Source organism: Dermacentor andersoni, chromosome 9, assembly GCF_023375885.2.
Source record: "Dermacentor andersoni chromosome 9, qqDerAnde1_hic_scaffold, whole genome shotgun sequence".
Lineage (NCBI taxonomy): Eukaryota > Metazoa > Arthropoda > Arachnida > Ixodida > Ixodidae > Dermacentor > Dermacentor andersoni.
The window spans coordinates 133,464,316-133,489,491 of record NC_092822.1 but is presented as its reverse complement, the minus strand read 5'-3'; the positions used below and the strand labels follow the sequence as shown (position 1 = coordinate 133,489,491).

Below are 25,176 nucleotides of genomic sequence, written 5' to 3'. Positions count from 1 at the left end.
CAATTACTATTATGTACAGCGATTTACTCGTCATTGTCGCGTGTGCCAGAAGGTTTAACTTCGGCTACCAAACGCACCGTCCAACAGCCGGCCTTCAAGCTTCGATGGGCATACACAACACCTATACGTGTGGATCACATTACATATTAGTAATGAATGGTGTAGATTGCGAAACCCGTCTTCGCTGCGCAAATACAACCTAGCAAATTTGACACTTTTGAGCATTTATATCATCACCATCTGTTACCGCGATTTCCAGATCCCTATAACATGCATCACAGACTGGTAAGACATGCTGCATCTTCACGAAAAATATAAGTGTGTTTATCGCATGCTACAATACAGAGTACAAGATATACATAAATCACATGAAATCTAAACATGCACAATCCCACAACACATTAGTAAGTACAACATGTACATTTCCCAAAAACGTATTTAAAAATATATGTATTGATCAAATCTGTTCTTATTAGAGAAGAAGGAATGTATAGGAGCACTGAAAGAACCTGAGTTCACTTCGCAGTGTTTTGGGCCACATAAAGTGATACATTTTCAGTATTAAGCTCCAATGAACGAAAATTCAAGTTTTGATGCATTGAAAAAAAGGGGGATATTTCAAAGGTCAATTAGGGTTATATTGTAGACCAATGTCATGGCAAAGCATTATGAAATGTTTGGGAAGTCGATGTAAGGCACAACTGGCCAACATTTTTGAGATTAATACAGTATTTTCCAAGCATAGACGAACTTTAAATAATGTTTAAGACGGTAGCATTATTGCTCATTTTCTCTTTCCAACAAGATTACTTGAGCACAAGAAATATGTAGAATTTTTTAGGCCTAAATAGTTGTTTTTTCTTTTGTGAAACGAGAGTTCTCTGGGCTAAAAATTCTTTAAAGCAGATTTTCTAATTACAATGCCGGTTTCTTTAAATTTTCGTTTTGTAACCCGAAGGCACTGGTCTGTTATACAATATGTATTTTGAAAATTCGTTCTTCTCTTGCTATAAAACAAAAGACTGTATATTCCACATGTCTGGGTGCAAAGTGCAGTATCAATGGAGCCCTGATAAAAACAAACCATTGTTGAATAAACTATTTTGCTGAGCAAAAAAGGTGCACAGTGTTTTAAATACATTGTAAAGTTTTAACTTCTTTGCACTTAGATGCGGAAATGCAAGATTAGGGTTTGCAGTAGCATATGAGTATGCAAATGAGCAAATATGATTTAATAAGTCAGCCATACTCTGGTGACTGAAACACAAGCACAGGCAGTCATGCATAAGTTCAAGTTAAATATCACACTGTTAACATCTGCCAGCGAGAAATGGTTGTATCAAACAGTTTAAATATACTGAACAGTGCATATTATTTGATGCAAAATTAAAAAGCTATGGTACATATTTCAGCTGCAAAAATGCAATTCATGCAGCAAGTGGCATTTAGCTTACAAAAAGAAAAAAAACTCTGTTCACGTTTAACCAGGAGGTGCAAGGACTCCATTCTATGATCATCTCGACCAATAAATGCAGTGCATGGCTATGCTGGAATCTTGCGAGTTGAGACTCATGAGAGTTGAGTCTGCAATTACACATGTACACTGCGGAAAATATGATAAGGAAACAAACTCCTGAAAACAACAACCTTAATTAATGTGACCGGGCACATTGCACAACTTAGGTAGCTGGGCAAGACAAGTGAAAGGTAGGAGAAATTGCTATTTTGCAAAATGAAGAACTAGATGTTACCGTGAACAGTAAATCACTATTTCATTGTGAGTACAACATGGCACATACAGCAGCAAAAGTAAATAAATTTACAGTACCCTTTTCAACACAGGAAATAGGAGTGAATAAAATATATAGACACTACCAACGACATCTCTCAACAGCAGACATTTGTCCAGGAGCGTGTATGTGACCTTAGTATAAAATTGACATTATAAACCTGAAATATTTCTGTGCATCACACTTTAGAAGTACTGCAGCTGACAACCTTATGGAATATGGCACATTAAGACGGATGCACAAGCCATGAAAATATAATTGTTTTTACGCAACATTATTACTTTTGGAGACAGAGAGTGCACACAATATGAAAATGCTGAAACCGCCACTGGCGTTCTCATTTGCCCTGTAATACATGAATCCAGCCCAACGATCTCCAATGTAGTTTATTAGGCCCTTTCTGTGTCCTAAATTTTATTGTGTATTTCTTACTTACTAATTTAGTAAGAATTGGCATTTTGGCATGCTTCCTTGGAAAATTTAGCATGTCAGGTCAACTGCATTCCTTAGAGCACGCCCCCTTCTTTCAATGGGTTAGCTTAGCAATACGCTGACAAGTAGTATTCCCTTATTGAAACTTATAATCCTTCCTCATCTTCCCAATTTCTACTTCATGCTCTAAACTGTGACGTCCCTCCACGCAGTTTATGTTGGTCTGCGACTATTTACATGCTCCTTCTTTCTGTAGGCTCTCAACTAGAGCCTGAAATTTTTTGTTTCCTAAAACAGTCATCTTTACCACCCAAAACATATTTTACAGTTACCCCTCACTGTGGGGGATTGTATATAAGTGTTCAGATATTCAATGAACCTCAGAGCCACAACCATTTCTCATCCTGTCTTGCCACTACCCGCATGAGTCGCAATGGTGGTAAATTGTCTACCCGCCCTCTGTCGCTTAAAAGTACATTTTGCCAAGTGGAAAATGACCACAAGCATTGCATTTGATTGAATGAGTGCTCCTGTGCATGTTTTTTTTTCCTCGTCTAGTAATGACTAGGTTCAACATGGTCAAGTTGTCTGAAAACTGTCTAGCCCCAACCAATACTTCATGTGGTTTCAAAATTAATAAACATTCATTTTTCAAGACTTGTCCCAAATTAAGCACGAGACAGATTTTCATGATGCAAATGAGGAAAGGTTGTGCTCAGAGACAATGATAGGCCGGCTATTTGCTGCAAAACTGTGTGAAATGAAATATGCTTGCACTTTTCATGAGCAGCTAGCTCAGCACAAGAAATAGGCACATTGCCTGCTGAAACGTTTTTCAACGCCCACAAGAGGTCCTGGTTTCTCGTAATGTTTTCAAGTCTCTTGCACTCTAGATTGCAATCCGGCGCATTTTGATTACAATATTGTATTCAATATAAAAACAGCTCAAATTTTAATATTTGGTATTTATATGGAAATAAATGAAAGGGAGAAAAGTGTAAAGCAACGGGCAAATAACAAGCTCATTGCAGACAGTAAAGAAATATTCTTTTCCTGCAAATAAATTGGTAGCAGGATGGTTATACGAAATTAGCACTGAATGTACAATGTAGAATATGATGCTGCAATGCCCCATTCCGTGAATATTCTTGCATAAAGACAATCCTCATTATGAAAGGCCATCAAGAAAATGCAAGTGTGTACTGTGGATCAGCAGCCATACCTGCAGTATGCACTGTACCACCGGCAATATTTAAAACCACACATAACTGCACATATCAAGCTTAGGCCACCAAGGAGCCTCAGAATTGTAAATTATAACTTGACTTATTATCTTATACTACACACCTATATCTACTTACAATATTATCTTCACAACTGTGTCCAAGACATCAACCATCTGTCCAAAGGTGAACACAAGTGGCTCGCTCTTGACTGAGGGCAGCAAGGCTGGGCATTGGTAAACTGCTGCTATCACCTGCATGACTTGCGAGACACGACGCTTTAAGTTCAAGATAAACAAATGCTGTTAGAACAAAAGACAAGATCACTGGCAATGAGCCTCGTTTGGTTTGCATGAGAAAAGCCAACACATGGACTTTGTGCTGCTTACGGAATAAGAAGCAAGCCTCCTTCCAGATGTTCCAGTCATGCATTAAGATTGTCACACAGCTGCATGTTTATTTGCTCATATGCTGCTGTCGCCACTGTGCCAGCATGCTTTGCATAGTTTATTATTTCAAGTTAAATTGATTATTGTGATTTCTTGCCGATTCTTGGCAAACAGCACCAGCAACGAAGTAGCTTAGTTTACAAACCTACTCCCTTTTGAGGAGCGAATTCACACACACACACACACACACACACACACACACACACACACACACACACACACACACACATACACACACACACACACACACACACACACACACACATACACACACACACACGCACACGCACACGCAAACGCACACGCACACACACGCACACGCACACACACACACACACACACACACACAGGCAGGCCGCCTCTACCACATGAGCAGCTTCCCCCGCTTGACACACATGCACTTTTTTAACCTTTCACACTCCTTCTGCTAAGGCATAAAAAGCTTTTGTGTGACCAACCCCAAACTCTTCAACCTACACTTCCAGCTTGAATACTTTCTCGAGAGTCAGGGCAAGTCTTCTAGCTTCCACAGTGCTCCAAACCGCAGGCACGAATTTAAATAAGGCTATAGGCGACAGCTCTAGAAGGGCATACAAACTGCCCAGAGAGACCTAAAGCTTGTATATGATACCTCGAAAGCACAACACTTCACATTTTCAAAATTCATTGAAGCTCCTGAAGCCAACTGCTTTATACGTAGAATCGAATAACCTACCATTACCAATTTCCGCGGTTGTCTACATAAACGTAAATGTAGGCTAATGGTAAATCCATGTTTTTAAGATCAGAATCAGTGTACTCGCGAAACACGACCACATTTTTTAATCATTTATTTATGCTCTGGATGTAACGTTCCTTTCACAATAATAATCAAGGATATGGATTCATCAGGGCAGAGGAGGGAAAAAGGAGGAAGCGTTTACCTGACGCCTTCCCACAGGTCCTTCGAAGAAACGACGCCTCATACGGCAGTTGTCCAGGGTGGCTTCAAACCAAATTCGGCTTTCAGGCGGGAGCACTCGCTGCACCAAATTTGAAGAGTTTTATTTCGAGTAAAACTCTACCGACTTTATGCAATACATACGCACGCACACAAAAGGCACTCTACGCACACACGCACGTATGCCCTCTCAAAGCGCAGACGCAAAAGCGCGCCCGCGCACATTGATAAACACAAACAAGCACACATACATGCAGGCACACACGCTAACACGTGCACGCACACACAGCGACCCACACAGAAACATGCGCGCACACGCACGCATACACAAACACGCTCACACAACACGTACGCACTAGACACACGCAAACACAGCGGCCCATACAAACCGGCATGTACGCGCGCGCACGCGCACACACACACATGGCGGAGAAGGCCAAGCAGACCCAGGGCCTTACTTGAGCCTGATCCCGCAGCCACGTCCCCCTTTACCCTTCTCCCTTTAAATAAAGTTTACCACCACCACCAAGCGAGCCGAAAACATGCTGAAGGCGTCCGGCAAGCAGTAACAGCAGCACGCGACCGCGACCGGGATAACCAATACCGCGCTAGTTCTTTCAAAAGGTGGCAAAGACAGTCGTCCTTTTTCTACGCGACGCAAAAGTGGTCGACCACATTTCACCTAATTGCAAACGACCGTATTACAAGAAGCCGCACTGAACGCACAAGAGAATCACATCTATGAGCGTTCAAGTGCTGAGAAACAAAGCGGAACTATGCAGGCGCACCACGCCCGATGTTGGTTTAACAAACATTAGTCACACGGGGCGCGATCGAGGTAGTGAACTTGCCATACTAGGAGCGCAGCAGCTCTTGCTCTCACATTAGTGAATTATGCTACAAGATCACAGTGGATACTTCTAGAGCGAACAATAACTCGTAACCCACCAAACAAATACCAAATAAACGAGCACTTGCCTGAAAATTTCCATTATGGCAGTACTATCGACCGCCGACACCGGTCACGTTGCAACTGCTCGCTTCAGCCTCCGTCGATCCATCTTCCAGTGCGCACGAACGCTTTGGTTTGAAGTGGGGCACGAGTAATACATAAAGCACGGGCCACATCTTTTTCTACACTGCACACAAAACTAATCGCACGTTTAAAATTATTTCGCACAGCGCGAGGCGCGACAGAGGCGAAAACGAGACGATGCATTTCATGTAGCAAGAGCAGCGAATGCAATGATGGCGCAGCTTCCGCCTTCCCGTCCTGCCACGCGCCTTGTGGTCTGTGACGGTACAGCGTCGTCCCGTCACTTCCGGTCGCTTTCCATTGGGCAGGGGGCGGCCTCGCACATTGCGCCGCGCCGAAGTCAGGCGAATTATATATATATATATATATATATATATATATAAGGAGTGAGTGAGTGAAAGCTTTTATTGAGTCTTTCAAGAGATTCGCGGTTACGAGGTCTCCGTCATCTTCATCTTCTTGGCGCTGGCGACTTGAGGCTTGTCTTCAGCAAGGTTGGGCCCCTATTCCAAGGCTCCACTGAGTCGTGCTGCATCGCTCGCGTGCTGCACTAGGGCCCTTTAGGCCGTGAGCTCGCTGCTGGTGAGCCGACTCTTCCATTGCTCCACACTCGGGTGTTCGTGTTTGTGGAATGCTTTGTTGCGTTCGCACTCCCAGGTGATGTGGTAGAGTGTAGGTGTGGCACTGCACCAAGGGCAGGTGGCCCTGTATTGTGTCGGTAACATATTATTGAGCACGTGTAAGTTGGGGAAGGAGTTTGTTTGTAGTCTGCGCCAGCTAGTCGCTTCCTCTTTTGTGAGGCCTTTGTGTGGTGGTGGATATCTAATTCTAGTTCCTCTATGTAAGTTCAGGGTGTCTGCGTATCCCCCCTCGCAAGCCTGTAGGTGAGTCTCCGGGGCATTCGACCGCCCTGCTCGGAACACTTCGCCTACAGCTAGGCTGTCTGCCCTTTCATTGCCCCCTATGCCTACGTGACCCGGGATCGAGATTAGGTTGTGCCTGGGTTTTTCCTTCTCGGCGGAGGTGGCTCCGCTGAGTAATCTGAGGGCAGTTTTGCTGATTCTACCCCTCGTGTAGTTCCTGCACACCTGTGTTGAGTCCGTCAGTATGTTGAGAGATCGGCCTGTTCTGTAATCTTCCGCTGCCGCCAGCGCTACGGCAATCTCCTCGGCCTCCGCTGTGCCAGCGACCTTTGTCGTGGTTACGTGATCGGGTTTCCTTCCTTGTTAACCACTACCGTCGCGGCCACGCGTTCTCTTCCGTGTGGATATACGGCGGCGTCCGTGTATACTGTATTGTCTAGCTGGGCTAGCGTTCTCGCAGCGTATTCGGCCCTAGATTTTCGCCTGTTTTCGTGTAGGTTGGGATCCATATTTTTTGGCAGTGGTCCCACATTAATGGTTTTCATGAGGTGGTCCGGTACGTCCGCGTATCTGTCTGTCAGTCCACTCGTATCCCGACGCAACCTCCTCGGGAGCGCTCGTCCCGTAGGGGTGCCTCTGAGTCTCGCGGTTTGCGTACCTAGCAGAGCCACGGCGAGCTCGCTGAAGGTGTTGCTGATGCCCAGCTGGAGCAACTTCTCGTTCGACGTATTTCTGAGTAGATGCAGAGTTGTCTTGTACGCCTTCCTGAGGATGGTGTCTGCTTGCTCTCTTTCTGCCTTGGTCGTCACGTGGTACGGCAGGGAGTACGTGACTGGGCTGACGATTAGCTGTTGACTAGCCTGAGAGTGTCTTCTTCTTTCATTCCGTATCTCCTTTGGGAGATCCTATTGATCATGCGGCCCACCTGTACCGTCGCCTTGCTCAGCAGGCTAATGGTGTGGCTGCACTTCCGGCTGCCTTGTAGCCACTTGCCCAGGATCCTAATCATGTTCTCCGGGATGTTCTGTCCCTCGAGAGCACCTCCAGTGTCGCTTGCGTTGGGTGCTTGCCGACCCTGAGGAGCTCCGACTTCTCCGTGGAGCATCGCAGTCCCCTTTGTCTGGTGTAGTTTTCTACGCAGGTCGCCGCTTCCTGCAGTTTTGCTTGCTTCTCTCCGAGCGATCCTTGGGTGACCCAGATCGTGACGTCGTCGGCGTACATAGCGTGCTGGATGCCTCGGATCTCCTTAAGTTTTCTTGCCAGGCCAATCATTGCCACGTTGAAGAGGACGGGCGATATGACGGATCCTTGGGGTGTGCCCTTGCACGGCGTGGGGAAGACGTTGCTTCTCAGCTCGCCCAGCACCACCGTCGCCGTTCTGTTGCTCAGGAAGTCCCTGACGTAATCGTGCACTCTTTTCCCGCAGTTGGTGTTGTTGATGCCTTCCATGATGGCCGCGTAGCTCACGTTGTCGAAGGCCCCCTTTATGTCGAGCGCCATGACGACGTTTTCGCCCGTTTTCGGCATCGTCTCGAGTACTTCCTCCTTGAGTTGGAGCAGCACGTTTGGCGTTGAGAGGCTGGCTCTGAACCCGCATATGCTGTCCGGGTACCATCGCTCCTTTTCCAAGTGCGACTGGATTCTGTTCGTGATCACTTTCTCGTACAGCTTGGCCAGGCACGACGTTAGGGATATCGCCCTGAGATTTTCTATTTGGAGTTTCTTCCCTGCCTTCGGAATCATTACGACGACGGCGTGTTTCCACTCCGCCGGAACTCTCACTTCTTGCCAGAGCTTGTTGAGGTAGGCCCTCAGTTGGTCGATGGCCTCGCCGCTGACATTTCTGATTAGCGAGAAAAACATCTGCTGCTACCCATTTATTCTGACAGGTTAGCTTGCTGGCCTGGCCACCTGTGTGCTGATATTTCGTACTGGTCTCTAACCAGAGCTGCTACGTTCCGTGCCGAGCTTTTTTTGGGGGGGGCCTTGAAAGTATTATACATACTTTCAAGGCCTAGTAGGCACAACAGAAATAAGTGGTGAAAATATACTATATTTGTAGTGTAGAGCAAGAATAGAAAATCAAATCGTAAGGCACATTGAACGGCGATCTTGAATTAGTGGTGCCACAAATTGAGACTGGGGAGGTGGGAAGGCGGTTCCATGCAGTGGCTGTTCTTGGCAAAAAGGAAGAACGGCACTTTAATATTGTGTTGATGGTCGATGCGAGACGAGAACTTGGTGTGGTGAAAAGATTTTCTTTAAGAGAAGGGTTAAAGTAGCATTCTCTATGAAAAAGGCAGAGACGAAAGTACTTGAGACGCAACCGAAGGGCAGGTAGATCTAGTGTTCTTTTCATGGAGGTGACGCTAGAATGACATGAATAATTTGAGAAAATAAAACGGGCGGCGCGCTTCTGAATGCTTTCTGAATGCTTTCAAGGGAAATGGTAAGATTGGCATGAGCAGGGTCCCATATGGATTATTGTTGCGGAGAACGCCAGCTTTTCTACCTGAAAGGCCATAAAACGCTATCTGATTTAAAATGCAATACATAAACACATTGCTCAATGCGCGGACGTGTACACGTTACCCGTATTTATGCATCAATACGTTCCACATCCTTCAGTCGTCGATTTAACACCCTTCTCCGAGCAGCGTCACACGTTATGACTGTTATATACCCTTATGATAGGGTGTTTTGGCCGAAAAGCTGCTGAAAGGGAGTATGAATGGGTGTAAACGCAGAAAACACCCCTTTTAACACCCATAAAAAATTTTAAATGTGTTGTGTGTAGGCGCTCGTTCCTAGGTTGAGCGTCGGTCTCCTCGGTGTAACCAAGCGAACGAGTACAGCGAAGCATGGAAGGGCGAACGCGGAGCGCTGCGGCGGATGAAAGACGGTGATAGCGAACAGAACGCGAGGTAAAAAGCGGAGGGGGAAGGTGCGGCGGAATCAGTCAGAAACCGTCAGGAGAAAAGCGTAGCGCGGCGTAAAACGGGCTCTGCGGCAACGACTGCTATGAGACGGCACCAGAGTAGCGTGCCGTCGTCTCTTCACCGATGACACCATTTATAAGGCATGCGGCGAGCGCGTCCACCGATACAATATATGAAAATAAGGCACTGCATCAGTGTCACGAATTTCAGGGCTCCCGAAATGGACTGAGGCAATTCAAATATGTTAACAGACATTTACCTCAAAGAAAAAGAAATAATGAAAGAAAAACACAGCAAACTGCCCTGACACACTATAAACACTATACACACACGAGACACATCAAAAACTAGCTATACACATCAAAAACAAACAAGCCCTCAAATACATGCTGTTCCTCCGCTCGACTAACCAACGCGACGTCACGAGCAAGCGAACGTTCTCACCGTCACCAGTCGTATCGGACTCCGGCCCAGCGTGGCAAAGGACGTTGGCCTGCATGGTTCTGACGCAGCGTGGGCGTCGACCTCCGTCGAGACCGATGAGGTTATAGTCTTTAGCAGAGACACGCGTGGCACCGGACCATGTCTGGACCAGTCGGCCGTTGTGCCACTGGCATGGCCAGGCGATCGCCTTGGTGGCACGGGACAGCAAGCGGTTACGGCAGCGTGGGGTAGGACCACGGCCACGGAACACAGCCACGGCGACGCAGTCGAGGCTCAGGAGCTGGAGTCGTCACTGGCCAGCTCTCCGGTCCGTGGTCCCCGAAGCTGCAGCCTCCCGTCTCCAGCGCACAGCTGGAGATGCAACTGTCTTCCTTCCCGACCACGTCAGCAATGCCAGCTAAACTCCACCTGCGTCTCCTTTTTCTTCATTTCTTTTTTACTCCCGCGCTTCACGCGCTTCACGTGCTTCTCGCCTGCTGGTACCTTCTCCGTTTTGTCGACCATCGTCTTCGTTCTTTTTCACATTGTCATACAGGTCTTGCCGGTGACAATGAGCAGTTGTCTGTCTGCGGTACTTGCTGTAGTAGTCAGCTTCCTCAACATGTGTCATAAGCCCGCACGAAGCACATACATGAAACATGCGTCATGTTTGTTTGTTTGCATCAAGTAGTGGCTCATACCCACTATGGGGGATTGGCCAGGATTCGGCTGAGCTAAGAAAGTAAATCGTTGATATTGACACGTGTACTTCTTTATGTTTATCGGGCGACCACTTCTCACCGCCTAACAAACGTTATCGCAAAGCGCACGACGCGCCTGCATGTAAAAAAATTAAATTATGGGGTTTTACGTGCCAAAACCACTTTCTGATTACGAGGCACGCCGTAGTGGAGGACTCCGGAAATTTAGACCACCTGGCGTTCTTTAACGTGCACTTAAATCTAAGTACACGGGTGTTTTCGCATTTCGCCCCCATCGAAACTGGGCCGCCGTGACCGGGATTTGATCCCGCGACCTCGTGCTCAGCAGCCTAACACCATAGCCACTGAGCAACCACGGCGGGTGCGCCTGCATGTAAAAGAAGTTTCTGGAATATTATCGATGGTCCCATCCGCTGTCATTCCCCGCAACTTGTGTAATCTGATTGCATGTATGCGCGACGCGAATAGTGTAGAACTTTGTGGAAGACCCGCGGTTCCCAGCGGTTACTCTGGAACGTTCGACGACTGATCTATAAAAGCCGACGCGCTTGACCCGCTGATCAGATTTTCGACGATCGCCGACTGTGTTCGCCGCTGTCGCAGCTCTTTGAGTGTAGCCTGTTTTTGAGGGCACAAGTTCGCCCAATAAAACGCTTAACGACAAGCCACCTTAACAAGCCACCTTAACGACGTCGGACCTGTTCCGAAGCGGCTTCTTGCAAACATTTACAAGCGTCGTCCGAAAAGAGCGAGCCCAAGTTCTACTAGAAACCAGAGCGCAGCTCCCAAATGAGACGATCGCGATCTTCACGGAAGAAATGAACCGTCTGTTCCGCCACGCCGACCCGGATATGCTCGAGCAGAATAAAGTCCGCCTTCTCATGCGTGGTGTGAAGGAAGAAGTTTTTGGCGCAATGATACGAAGCCCACCAAAGACCATAGAAGAGTTTCTTCGCGAGGCCACCAGCATCGAGAAGACACTAGAAATGCGGAACCGGCAATTCAACCACCGCACGAACTCTACCAACTACACAGGAATTCAATCACTGGCCACCGACGATCTGCGCGAGACTATGAGAGTGGTCGTACGCGAAGAGCTGCAGAAGTCGTACCCTAAGTAGCAGCCTCATGTAGCCTAAATCGCCGAAATCGTCAAATATGAGCTTGAGCGATCCCTTGGAGTTCCTGAGGTGCAACCAGAATCACCGCAGCCCCAGCCGGAAGCGATGACCTACGCCGCCGTCGCTTGCCGCCAAGGCCCCCCTTCACGACCGCGCCAGGGACCTTTAACGTCACAATTCCGTCGTCTACCGGCGCCGCCGCCAGCACGCCCGCCCGTCGTCCAGCGCCGCTACGCGAGGAAGACGGATATTTGGCGGGCCCCCGACCACCTGCGAAGCTGGCCATGTGTACCGCCGATGCCCATACCGCGACTTGGGACTGAGAGGGTTCGCCGTCAACGCGCCGCGTCCACAGCTTGGGGAGCGCCCACGTGACTTCGCCGATTACCTAGCCGCCACTCAGTGGAACTCTCGACGACCGTCCCGTTCGCCGTCACCAGGCCACTAGCTGTCGCTGCAGTGCCGTCCATACACTGGCCCAGCCCGGGGCCGGTCAGCGAGCCCATATCCGAAAAACTAAACGCAGAAACCGATGGAGGTGCGGTTGCAATTCGTCGAACTGACGAAGATCTTCCGCCGCCGACGAAGACGCCGAATAAACTACCTCGACAACATAACGACGTGCCACCGTCCCGACGAAGTGAGGAAGCAAAGAATACGACGACGAAAGACGACCTGATGACGCCACATACCAACCACAGGTCAACGCGACGCAGCCGTGATCCGGCGCCAAGACCGAACTGTAATGCAAGACAAAGAACCACCGACCTCGACCTGCTTCTCGACGGCCACGCAGTCACCGCCTTAGTCGACACAGGGGCTGATTACTCCGTCATGAGTGGACAAATTGCCACCCAGTTGAAGAAAGTTAAGACTACGTGAGAAGGCTCTCAAATTCGGCCCGCTGGAGGACACCTCATAACGCCGACTGGAATGTGCACGGCGAGAATTACCATTCACGACCGGACTTACCCTGCCACCTTCCTTATCCTCCAACAGTGTTCACGAGACGTCATTCTCGGCATGGACTTCCTGAACCAACACGGCGCAATCATCGACCTGAAGTCGAAGTCAATAACGCTGTCGGAAGATCATGCGATACCGCTGGAGAGCCTTCCTAGTCACCGCGCCTTTAGTGTGCTCGAAGATCAAGTGAGCATCCCACCTCGCTCCAGCATTGTTATTTCGTTCGGCACCGAAACACCCGCTGACGTAGAAGGCGTCATCGAGGGCGACCAACATCAATTGCTCGACCGTGAAATTTGCGTCGCAATAGGGATCGCTCGACTCCACGGAGGAAACGCGGAAGTTATGCTAACCAACTTCAGCCAAGAGTTCAAGCACATCAACAAGGGCACGACAATCGCGTACATCGAGGAAATTGTGAAAACCAGCAATGCCTTTTTCCTCTCGGATTCTGCTGCATCTACCCCCATGAGCATAGTCCCCGAAGCAGGCTTCGACGTAAATCTAAGTCTTCCTATGAGTAAGTACCAACAGATGAGAAGTCTTCTCCAACGATACAACGACTGATTTTCGACGTCATCGAGGATTCGACAAGCACCAGTTGCAAAACATCGCATAATAATCGAAGAGTGCTCTCGACCACTCCGCCAGAACCCTTAGCGAGTTTCGACGCGAGAACGTGAAGCTATTAGGCATCAAGTCAACGAAATGCTGCGCGGGGACATCATCCAGAAGTCGAAAAGTCCGTGGGCATCTCCTGTAGCCCTGGTGACGAAAAAGGGCGGAACCCTGCGTTTCTGCGTCGATTGTCGTTGACTGAACAAGATCACGAAGAAGGACGTAAACCCCCTTCCACGGATAGACGACGCATTGGATCGGCTCTGCAACGCTAAACACTTCTCGCCGATGGACCTCAAGTCTGGCTACTGGCAAATAGAAGTCACGAAAGAGATCGTGAAAAGACAGCCTTCATCACGCTAGACGGCCTCTACGAGTTCAAGGTCATGCCATTCGTTCTGTGCTCGGCGCCTGCCACGTTTCAGTGCGTTATGGACACGGTGTTAGCTGGATTGAAGTGGCAGACTTGTCTTGTTTATTTGGATGATGTCGTTGTCTTCGCCGGAAATCTCGACGATCACATTAGGCGGCTTGCGACAGTAGTAGAGGCCATCAAGTCATCAGGGCTCATTTTGAAGCCGGAAAAGTGCCGCTTCGCTTACGCTGAGCTTCTGTTCCTAGGACACGTCATCAGTAAATCAGGAGTACGCCCCGACCCGCAAAAAACAGCTGCCATCGCAAAGTTCCCACAGCCCATCGACAAGAAGGCAGTGCGTAGATTTCTTGGCATGTGTGCCTACTACAGGCGCTTTGTCAAGGACTTTTCACGCATCGCTGAGCCACTAACGCATCTAACCAAATCTGAGGTCGAGTTCAAGTGGCAAACACCGCAGGCCGACGCAATTCAAGAACTAAAACGACGCATGCAGTCACCGCCGCTACTTGCAGATTTCGCCGATACCGAAATCCACATTGACGCCAGTAGCCTAGGCCTCGGTGCCGTCCTAGTCCAGAAGAAAAACGGACATGACCGGGTGATATTGTTACGGGCTTAAAAACAATCAGCCGTGTATTTACAGAACATTTACAATAGTTATATCAGCTGTCAAGATGGTAGACAGCGCGCGAAGCCCATAACATCGTATTCTTCCGACGATGATTAAAACATCTTCTTCGTCAACGTGTCACATAACCCCCGGCGGCTGAAGCACCGGTTCGGTGCTGGTTAGGAGGCGGGCGAGTGATACAACTTAAGACGTGCAACGTGGACCACGTTGGAGCGATCCTGAGCCACGGTTGGCTCAAGAGGGGCAATTTCGTATGTGACGTCAGTTACGTGACGTAAGACATGGTAAGGGCTGGAGTAGCGCGAAAGTAACTTCTCCGAGAGGCGAACGCGTCGCGACGGCGACCAAAGGAGAACCAGGGAGCCCGGTGTGTAATGGACATCACGATGACGGGCGTCATATGAGCGCCGCTGATTGTCCTGCGACTCCACAAGTCGACGTCGAGCAATATGGCTTGCTTTTTGTGCTTTGAGGATGGCTTCACGGGCGTACTCGGATGTGCAATTCAGACTAGCAGGCAGAGCGGTGTCGAAAAGTAAAGTAGGGTCACAGCCAAACAAGAGGAAGAATGGAGAGAAGCCTGTGGTACCATGGCGAGACGAATTATAGGCGAAAGTAACGAGAGGCGGCGCAACGTCCCAGTCGGGATGGTCATCGGAGACATACATGGACAGCATGTCAGTAAGGGTGCGGTTAAGGCGCTCGGTTAGACCGTTCCTTTGTGGATGGTAAGCAGTAGCAAGTTTGTGTTTAGTCGCGCAAGAGTGTAGAATGTCATTGACAACTTTAGAAAGAAAATAGCGGCCTCGGTCGGTGAGGAGCTGTCGAGGGGCGCCGTGGTGAAGGATGACGTTTTCTAGGAGGAAGTCGGCGACATCGGTTGTACAGCTTTTCGGAAGAGCCCCTGCGATTGCATATCGGGTGGCGTAGTCTGTTGCTACAGCAGTCCTCTTGTTTCCCGAAGGAGACGTAGGAAAAGGGCCTAAGAGATCAACACCTACAAGAAAGATTGGTTCTGATGGTACGTCAAGTGGTTGAAGGTGACCAGCAGGGAGTGTGGTCGGCTTTTTGCGTCGTTGAGAGAGATCACACGCAGCGACATAACGGCAGACGTCACGGTATCGACCAGGCCAAAAGAAGCGCCGACGAACGCCGTCATAAGTCCGTGACACGCCAAGGTGACCTGCAGTCTGTACATCATGAAGCTGGGCGAGAACAGTCTGACGCAGATGCTCAGGCACAACGATGAGTCGGGCTGGGCGGTCCGGGCGCATGTTGGAGCGGTACAATATACCATCTTGAAGTTCAAACATGTGAAGGGAAGGATCGGGCGTCTTTGAAGTGAGCCGTTGAATAAGGTGTTGCAAGGAGGGGTCCCGACATTGTTCGGCTCCTATGTCGCGAAAAGCAGCCAGAGAAAGAACGGTGACAGGTATGCCGGCCGCAGAAACGTCAGGAGGGTCGACAGGATGGCGCGACAAGCAGTCCGCATCTTGATGTAACCAGCCGGTCTTTTATACAACGGAATAGTTGTATTCTTGGAGGCGCAGAGCCCAGCAGCCAAGGCGCCCTGAAGGATCTTTGAGGGACGAAAGCCAACACAGAGCGTGGTGATCAGCAATGACGGTGAATTGGCGGCTGTACAAATACGAGCGGAATTTACCCACTGCCCAAACGAGAGCCAGACACTCGCGTTCGGTGATAGAATAATTGCTCTCTGCAGAGGAAACAAGGCGGCTAGCGTAGGCAACAACCCGTTCTCGGCCTTGTTGTTTCTGTGCCAAGATAGCTCTAATACCGTGGCCACTGGCATCGGTACGGACTTCTCTTGGAGCTGACGCATCAAAGTGAGCGAGAATGGGCGGGATGTAAGCAGCCCAATCAGCTCGGTGAAAGCACCAACTTGCTCAGGGCCCCAAATGAACGGCGCGTCTTTTTTGAGGAGCTGATTGAGAGGGCGCGCAACTTTCGCAAAATTTCGAACAAACCGACGGAAGTAGGAGCAAAGGCCTAAGAAGCTGCGTACATCCTTGGCACATGTTGGCATGGGAAAGTCTTTGACTGCCCGTTTTTTATCATGATCAGGGCGTACACCAGAAGAATCAACGAGATGCCCAAGCACAGAAATTTCACGACGACCGAAGTGGCACTTGGACGAATTTAGTTGTAGCCCTGCCTGACGGAAAACAGATAGGATCGTCGACAGGCGCCCGAGGTGTGTCGCAAAAGCCGGAGAAAAAACGATCACGTCGTCCAAGCAACAGAAGCAGATGGACCACTTGAAAGCGTATATGAAGGTGTCCATGATTCGTTCAAATGTGGCCGGGGCATTACATAAACCGAAAGGCATCATTTTGAACTGATACAGGCCATCGGGTGTAATAAAAGCTGTCTTCTCGCGGTCCATGTCATTGACGGCAATTCGCCAGTAGCCGGAGCGAAGTTCGATGGACGAAAAATGTTGTGCTCCATGCAGGCAATCCAGGGCATCGTCAATGCATGGTAGCGGATAGACGTCTTTCTTTGTTACCTTGTTGAGGTATCGATTATCGGCGCAAAATCGCCAACTGTTGTCCTTCGTTTTAACTAGTACAACAGGGGATGCCCATGGGCTGCAAGACGGTTCGATGATGTCTCGTGAAAGCATCTTGTCAACTTCGTGTTGGATGATATGTCGCTCAGTAGGCGAGCCGCGGTTGGGTCGCCGATGGATCGGGCTCGCATCACCGGTGTTTATTCGATGTTTTACAACAGATGTTTGTCCTAGAGGGCGTTTTCCACGGTCGCATATGTCCCAGTATGAGGCAAGGAGGCAACGTATTTCTGGAGCACGCTGGGGGGGAAGGTCGGGAGCAATTACTTTTGTTAGGGCATTCAAATCTGAAGGGACAGGGGGCGTAGCAAGAGTTGAACACGAGGAGCTGTCACAAGTTAAAGCCGAAATGTGGTAGGCTCTGGCTGGCGTTATTTGCGCCAGGGATATTCCGCGTGGGAGTACTTGTGTACAGAGTCCAAAGTTCACAAGCGGAAGGCAAGATGTGTTGTCCGAAATGGTAACGATGGTGTGAAGGAAAGCGACGTTATGCGAGAGCAGGACATCCGGATTAGGAGATACGATGTAGTCACCGTCTGGGACAGGTAGAATGGGGGAGACACCTATGTAGGTAACGGCACGGTAAGGGAGGCGAATATGCTCTGTGGAACATAGCCGTATTGGAGCACTATCGGGAGGGGCAATAGCAGCAGGTAGAGCGAGCGAGCGAGGGGACTGTGTCAAGGAGACGGTCGCCTGACAATTGTCGGGGCCATGGGTTGGGGTCGTGACAGGAGATGCGGCTTCTATTTCACGTCGGATGACATGTAGGATGTCATCAGAGCGATTGGGTGTGGGCGGACTGCGGAGGTCTTCGCAGGTGGACGTAGCAGCCGTGATCTGAAGGCGGGGAAATGGCTGGGCAATGCGGCGACTCTTGGCTTCAAACCGGCGGCATTCGGTAATGATGGCTTCCACACTGGAAGAATTCTGGAAGACAAGGAGATGGAAGGCATAATCTGCTATGCCGTTAATGACATGTGAAACCTTATCAGGTTCAGACATCTTCGGATCCACTTTGCGGCACAGAGCGAGCACGTCCTGAATGTAAGTGAGATGGGATTCTGTGCACGTCTGGACACGAGAAGCAAGATCTTTTTGGGCGGCGCGCTGACGTCCAACAGGCTTACCAAACAAATGTTTGAGTTTCTGTTTACAAATGTCCCAGCCGGTAAGTTCCTCCGCGTGAGTCTGAAACCAGACGCGTGCCGTGCCCACGAGGTAAAATATCAGATTCGCGAGCATGGTGGTCTGGTCCCAGTGGTTGCTGGCGCTCACGCGCTCATATAGTTGAAGCCAGTCTTCCACATCAGTGTCGTCGGTGCCAGAAAAGGTTCCTGGGTCGCGGGGTTGTGCTAGAATGACGGTAGACGTGGGTGCCGATGGGCCCGAAGCATCCTCGCCTTGAGCTGGCATTGTAGATGCAGCCAAGGAGCGCCCGCTGCGTAAATCCGTCTTTATAATCATCCCGCAACCTCCACCAAAAAATGTTACGGCGTTAAAAACAGTCAGACGTGTATTTCCAGAATATTTACAATAATTATATCAGCTGTCAAGATGGTAGACAACGCGCGAAGACCAGAACATCGTCTTCTTCCGACGATGACTAAAACATCATCTTCGTCAACGTTTCACAATATCTTATGCTAGCCGGTCGCTGTCAAAAGCGAAAGGCAATTATTCTACGGCTTCAAAGGAATGCCTCGCTATCATTTGGGCTACAGCGAAATTCCTCCCTTACCTATATGGCCGGCCATTCAAAGTCGTCAGCGACCATCACGCGTTGTGTTGGCTAGTTAATTTAAAGACCCCTTCAGGACGGCTGGCGAGGTGGAGCCTCAGACTGCAAGAATATGACGTCACGGTAATCTACAAGTCCGGACGAAAACACTCAGACGCCGACTGCCTATCACGCGCCACCATCTATCCCCCGCCGGAAGACGACGAGGATGACGACGCCTTCCTTGGAATAATAAGCGCAGAAAACTTCACTAAACAGCAATGAGCAGACCCGGAGCTAAAAGGCCTCGTCGATTATTCGGAAGGGCAATCCGACGCCTTCCCTAGGGCATTTAAGCGCGGGTTGTCTTCGTTCACGCTTGAAACGAACCTACTCGTGAAGAACTTCTCACCAGTTAGCGCCAACTACCATCTTGTTGTTCCGTCGGCACTGCGTCCAGAAGTACTGCACGCCCTACATGACGATCCAACCGCTGGGCACCTCGGTTTCTCCCGGACGCTATCGAGGATACAAGAAAGGTATTACTGGCCGCGCCTAACCGCCGATGTTGCCCCCTACGTCTGTCGCCCCCTACGTCAAGACATGTCGAGACTGTCAACGACGCAAGACACCACCGACAAGGCCAGCTGGATTACTACAGCCGATCAAGCCTCCTTACCGACCTTTTCAGCAGATCGGGATGGACTTGCTGGGGCCGTTCCCGACATCAACTTGCGGAAATAAGTGGATCGTCGTGTCTACGGACTATCTCACCCGCTTCGCTGAAACTAAAGCTCTACCGAAAGGTAGCGCAGCCGAAGTGGCGAAATTTTTCGTCGAGAACATCCTGCTGCGATATGGTGCTCCAGAAGTCCTCATCACCGACAGAGGAACTGCTTTCACAGCAGAGCTCACCCAAGCCATCCTGAAATACAGCCAGACAAGCCACAGGAGGACAACTGCCTACCACCCGCAGACGAGTGGTCTCACGGAGCGCCTGAACAAGACGCTCGCCGACATTCTAGCAATGTACGTCGACGTCGAACACAAGACCTGGGATGCCGTCCTGCCATACGTAACATTCGCTTAAAACACGGCGGTGCAAGAAACAACACAGATGACGCCGTTTAAGCTGGTTTACGCCAGGAACCCGACGACGACGCTCGACGCAATGCTGCCGCACCTCACTGACGACGAGAATCTTGACGTCGCGACCTATCTCCAGTGCGCCGAAGAAGCCCGACAGCTCGCACGCCTACGGATTAAGAACCAGCAGCGCACCGACAGCCGACACTACAACCTCCGACGACGCTTCGTCGAGTACCAGCCCGGTGACCGTGTTTGGGTGTGGACCCCTATACGCAGACGAGGACTGAGCGAAAAGCTTTTGCGACGCTGTTTCGGACCGTACAATATCATCCGACGTATTGGCGCACTGGACTATGAGGTCATGCCAGACGGCATTTCGCTATCGCAGCGGCGCCGCTCACGACCTGTGATAGTCCACGCTCTGCGACTCAAGCCGTACTACCAGCGTTAATGAACTTTTTGACTTCGCGTAACTGACCTTCGGACTTTGTCCTTTTCCGTTGTTTTGTTACTTTTCTTTAATAAGGGTCCTTTTGTGTTTCGCTCTCTTATATTTGTAGCATCGGGAGGATGCTTTTTAAGAGGGGCGGGGGGGGGGGGGGGGTCATGACACGTGTACTTTTTTGTGGAAGGCACGCGGGTCCCAGCGGTTACTCTGGAGCATTCGACGACTGATCTATCAAAGCCGACGCGCTTGATCCGCTGATCACATTTTCGACGATCGCCGACTGCGTTCGCCGTTGTCACCGTTCTTTGAGTGTAGCCTGTTTTTGAGGGCACAAGCTCGCCCAATAAAATGGTAGTTTCGTCTTTGTCAGTTTGGCTGCTTTCTTCCCTGTCACTACCATGTGACAATATTAAAAGAAGCACTATGGAGAAATTTTGAATAAAGAAGAAGAACGGAATCACTTGGACATTTAGGAATTTAATAAGGAAATCGTCTTGATTCGATTATAAACATTACAACAACTGTACGATAGTTCATTCAGTTCATACTTTCTAACTTCTTTATCCTCCTCTTCTATCTCACCCCTGCTTGCGCTGTTCTCCGACTTGTTTTCCTTTGGCGTGCTTGGATCATCAATAATAAAGACGTGTGCATTTGTCGGCATTCAGTTTCTTATTCGAACGACAAGCTTGCTTCTATAGATAGTGATTGTGCGGCATCTATCCCACGCGTTATCCATACGATATCCTCTTTCAATGTTTATGTAGTCTATTGTTTCCGTATGAACTTCAGTTACAGCGCTTATCCCCTTCTCTTTATGTTGACTTGTTTGTACGTGGTGCAAAACTGAACGCTTTGTCACTCGCACGCTTTTCTAGTCTTCCGCATACGTTTCGGGTTTAGGCGAGTGGTCGTTTTATTCGCCTCACCGAATCCCGCAGGTGGGCCACGGAGCCGTGCGGGTGTGCGCCACGGACGGCTTCTGGTACCCGAGCAGATGCCACGTGCAGCAGGAGGCCTGTCGCCGCCAGAAAGACATACGGCCCACGGACGGCCCCGAGTCGTGTGCGGGAGGCAAGAAGGGACCCAAGACGTGCGCCCAGAGCGCGTTCGGCTGCTGCTCGGACGGGGTGACGCCCGCGATGGGCGTCCACCAGGCCGGCTGCCCCAGTGAGTGCCGCGGAGACCGGGGCTCGCGGGAGTCCGCGTCGCGTGCTCCTTTATTGCGAAAGCAATACTGCTCGCACTTTCGGCCCATCGGTGGTCGTGGCGCCTCCTTTCACAGCTGCGCGTCGCGTGACCGTATGACGTCACGCCAGACCAAGAGACGGGGCCCCAGCTCACGGCATCGACGGTACAGGCGAAGCCTTGCGCGCCGCTGCTGCGGCGCTACCGAGAGAGGGCGCTCGCTGGTGTGACGTCACACTAGGAGGATAAATGGGGCTACAGCTCGACTCCTCGCAGTGGTCGGCGCACTGCCTTGCACTATGTGGGATAATGTATAGCCATAAGTTTAACAAAGGGCAACCATGTCCACACCATCAGCCGAACGAAGGCGCAGCCAAGGGTATTGCTTTCGCAGTCTTCCAGGTTTAACCAAGCTAAGCCTTCAGCCAATTTTTTTCTTCCTGACAAATGGTTCACAAATGCCCAGGAGCGGCGCGTATCATAAATAAAGTGGTAAATTGGGCCTACGGGACACCCTCTTAACAGCACGAAAACAAATTCTACGTGTTCTCTCACAGCTAAAAAAAAGTTGCCGTAAATGGCGCCAGCCATCACAGCAAGAAACCCTTGTAAAACTCGTCGTATTAGTTGATATTCAATTAAAGGGTGGCAATACAAAGAAAAAGAGGCACGTAGGAACATTTATTCGCAAAAAGTAACGACGAAAAAGCTACTGCGTTTCAATTTCATTAATCCGCCTCTGAATATGTATATAGGCTGGTATCGAAGGTTCTGCGCGTATTTTACGGACTGCTCATTTCCTACGTCAATGTATCTGCTTGCAGCCAGGCCAACTACTTAACAGAATATACGCCACTTCTAGAAAGCCATGACGCCTCGCGCTTGAATTCTTGTTGAAAAAAAAACATTTTTCCCAGCTTCTTCTTGCCCTGTGTACACCATGACGAGCATGGGAACCAAAAACAATTATTATTAATCTTTTTTGTTTCAGGCCCGTTTCCCTAAGTCGTCTCGTCTCCTAGTCACTTCATACACATGAAAAACGCCTGCTGCGCGATGCAATACTGCAAAATGTCCATACATAGGCGCGTTTCCCTAAGTCATCTCCTCGTTACTTCATACGCATGAAAAACGCCTGCTGCACGATGCAATGTTGCAAAATGTCCATACATAGGCGCGTTTCCCTACGTCGTCTCCTCGTCACTTCATACGCATGAAAAACGCCTGCTGCGCGATGCAATACTGCAAAATGTCCATACATAGGCGCGTTTCCCTAAGTCGTCTCCTCGTCACTTCATACGCATGAAAAACGCCTGCTGCACCATGCAATACTGCAAAATGTCCATACATAGGCGCGTTTCCCTAAGTCGTCTCCTCGTCACTTCATACGCATGAAAAACGCCTGCTGCGCGATGCAATACTGCAAAATGTCCATACGTAGGCGCGTTTCCCTAAGTCGTCTTCTCGTCACTTCATACGCTTGAAAAACGCCTGCTGCGCGATGCAATACTGCAAAATGTCCATACATAGGCGCGTGTCCCTAAGCCGTCTCCTCGTCACTTCATACGCATGAAAAACGCCTGCTGCACCATGCAATACTGCAAAATGTCCATACATAGGCGCGTTTCCCTAAGTCGTCTCCTCGTCACTTCATACGCATGAAAAACGCCTGCTGCGCGATGCAATACTGCAAAATGTCCATACGTAGGCGCGTTTCCCTAAGTCGTCTTCTCGTCACTTCATACGCATGAAAAACGCCTGCTGCGCGATGCAATACTGCAAAATGTCCATACATAGGCGCGTGTCCCTAAGCCGTCTCCTCGTCACTTCATACGCATGAAAAACGCCTGCTGCGCGATGCAATACTGCAAGATGTCCATACATAGGCGCGTTTCCCTTAGTCGTCTCCTCGTCAATTCATACGCATGAAAAACGCCTGCTGCGCGATGCAATACTGCAATATGCCCATACATAGGCGCGTTTCCCTAAGTCGTCTCCTCGTCACTTCATACGCATGAAAAACGCCTGCTGCGCGATGCAATACTGCAAAATGTCCATACATAGGCGCGTTTCCCTAAGCCGTCACCTCGTCACTTCATACGCATGAAAAACGCCTGCTGCACTATGCAATACTGCAAAATGTCCATACATAGGCGCGTTTCCCTAAGTCGTCTCCTCGTCACTTCATACGCATGAAAAACGCCTGCTGCGCGATGCAATACTGCAAAATGTTCATACATAGGCGCGTTTCCCTAAGTCGTCTCCTCGTCACTTCATACGCATGAAAAACGCCTGCTGCGCGATGCAATACTGCAAAATGTTCATACATAGGCGCGTTTCCCTAAGTCGTCTCCTCGTCACTTCATACGCATGAAAAACGCCTGCTGCACCATGCAATACTGCAAAATGTCCATACATAGGCGCGTTTCCCTAAGTCGTCTCCTCGTCACTTCATACGCATGAAAAACGCCTGCTGCGCGATGCAATACTGCAAAATGTCCATACATAGGCGCGTTTCCCTAAGCCGTCACCTCGTCACTTCATACGCATGAAAAACGCCTGCTGCGCGATGCAATACTGCAATATGTCCATACATAGGCGCGTTTCCCTAAGCCGTCTCCTCGTCACTTCATACGCATGAAAAACGCCTGCTGCGCGATGCAATACTGCAAGATGTCCATACATAGTTATGTCATTACGTGACGCGCGTTACTCGTTCCTCGGTATATCTTGTGTAAATTTAAACATTCGCTCGCAATAAATCAGGCTCCTCCGATTATTCATACGCAGTACAAAGGAGGCCACGCGCCATCGTATCATGTAAAAGAACACAGCATGGAACTGTCGGTCAACTACGCGAACAGCTGTAGAAAGCGAGCGGTACAACGTGCCCCCTTTATTTTGTTAATGGGAAAGCATTATGTGCCATATTACGTGTAGAACCGACAGATGGCACCAAAAATGGCCGACGGCGTTAAAAGTAAGAACACTTAAAAAATACTCGGATTGACGTTTGTCAGGCAGGTTTATAAAAACAAAGTCAGTTAATGGAACTCGAAAGGAAGTTTCGTACATTTCACTCTGGGTGGGAATCGAACGCGGGCCTCCAGGGTGCACGCTTCCCCGGCGCTACGGCCGTTGTGGTTGACCAGAGCTGCGCCTAGCGCGTGCGTCATTGCACACGCCATGTCACTGCTTCCCACGTGCCAGTTGCTCTTCGGATTTCATTGGCGCTGTGCCTAATATGTCTACTTTGGTGCATTTTCGACGCCAAATCATGCGTGTATCAAATGAGATGTGAGCCTTCGGATTTTATCAGTGCTGTGCCTGCTGGGATATTCTCCGAAGAGTCAACGAAGCGCCAGCTGTGACACGTGGACGCCCACGCAAGCACGGCTCACAAATGGAAGCGAGGCAACAGAAAAAAAAGAAACACTCGTCGCTCTGCCGCAAAATGGCCCAAATGTTTCCGGTCTGTGCGTAACGTATGCGCAAACACAAACACAGATTCAGCAGAAATACCATTAATGCATGTCTAAAACATAAATCGAAAGCGGTTCATCTAGGCGATTATAATGCTTGCGCATTCTAACACGTAAGGAGTCTTAA

At 49.5% G+C, this 25,176-nt stretch overlaps 1 protein-coding gene across 2 annotated transcripts in view; it reads left to right on the top strand.

Annotated features, from left to right (window-relative positions):
* Nucleotides 1-25,176, top strand: part of LOC126529753 (agrin-like) — a 481,149-nt gene that overhangs the window by 307,391 nt on the left and 148,582 nt on the right. For both annotated transcript variants that reach the window (XM_055069999.1, XM_055069998.1), the window contains exon 8: nucleotides 21,321-21,549. In XM_055069999.1, coding sequence (XP_054925974.1) covers nucleotides 21,321-21,549 — 229 coding nt within the window. The remainder of the gene's footprint in view (nucleotides 1-21,320; nucleotides 21,550-25,176) is intronic.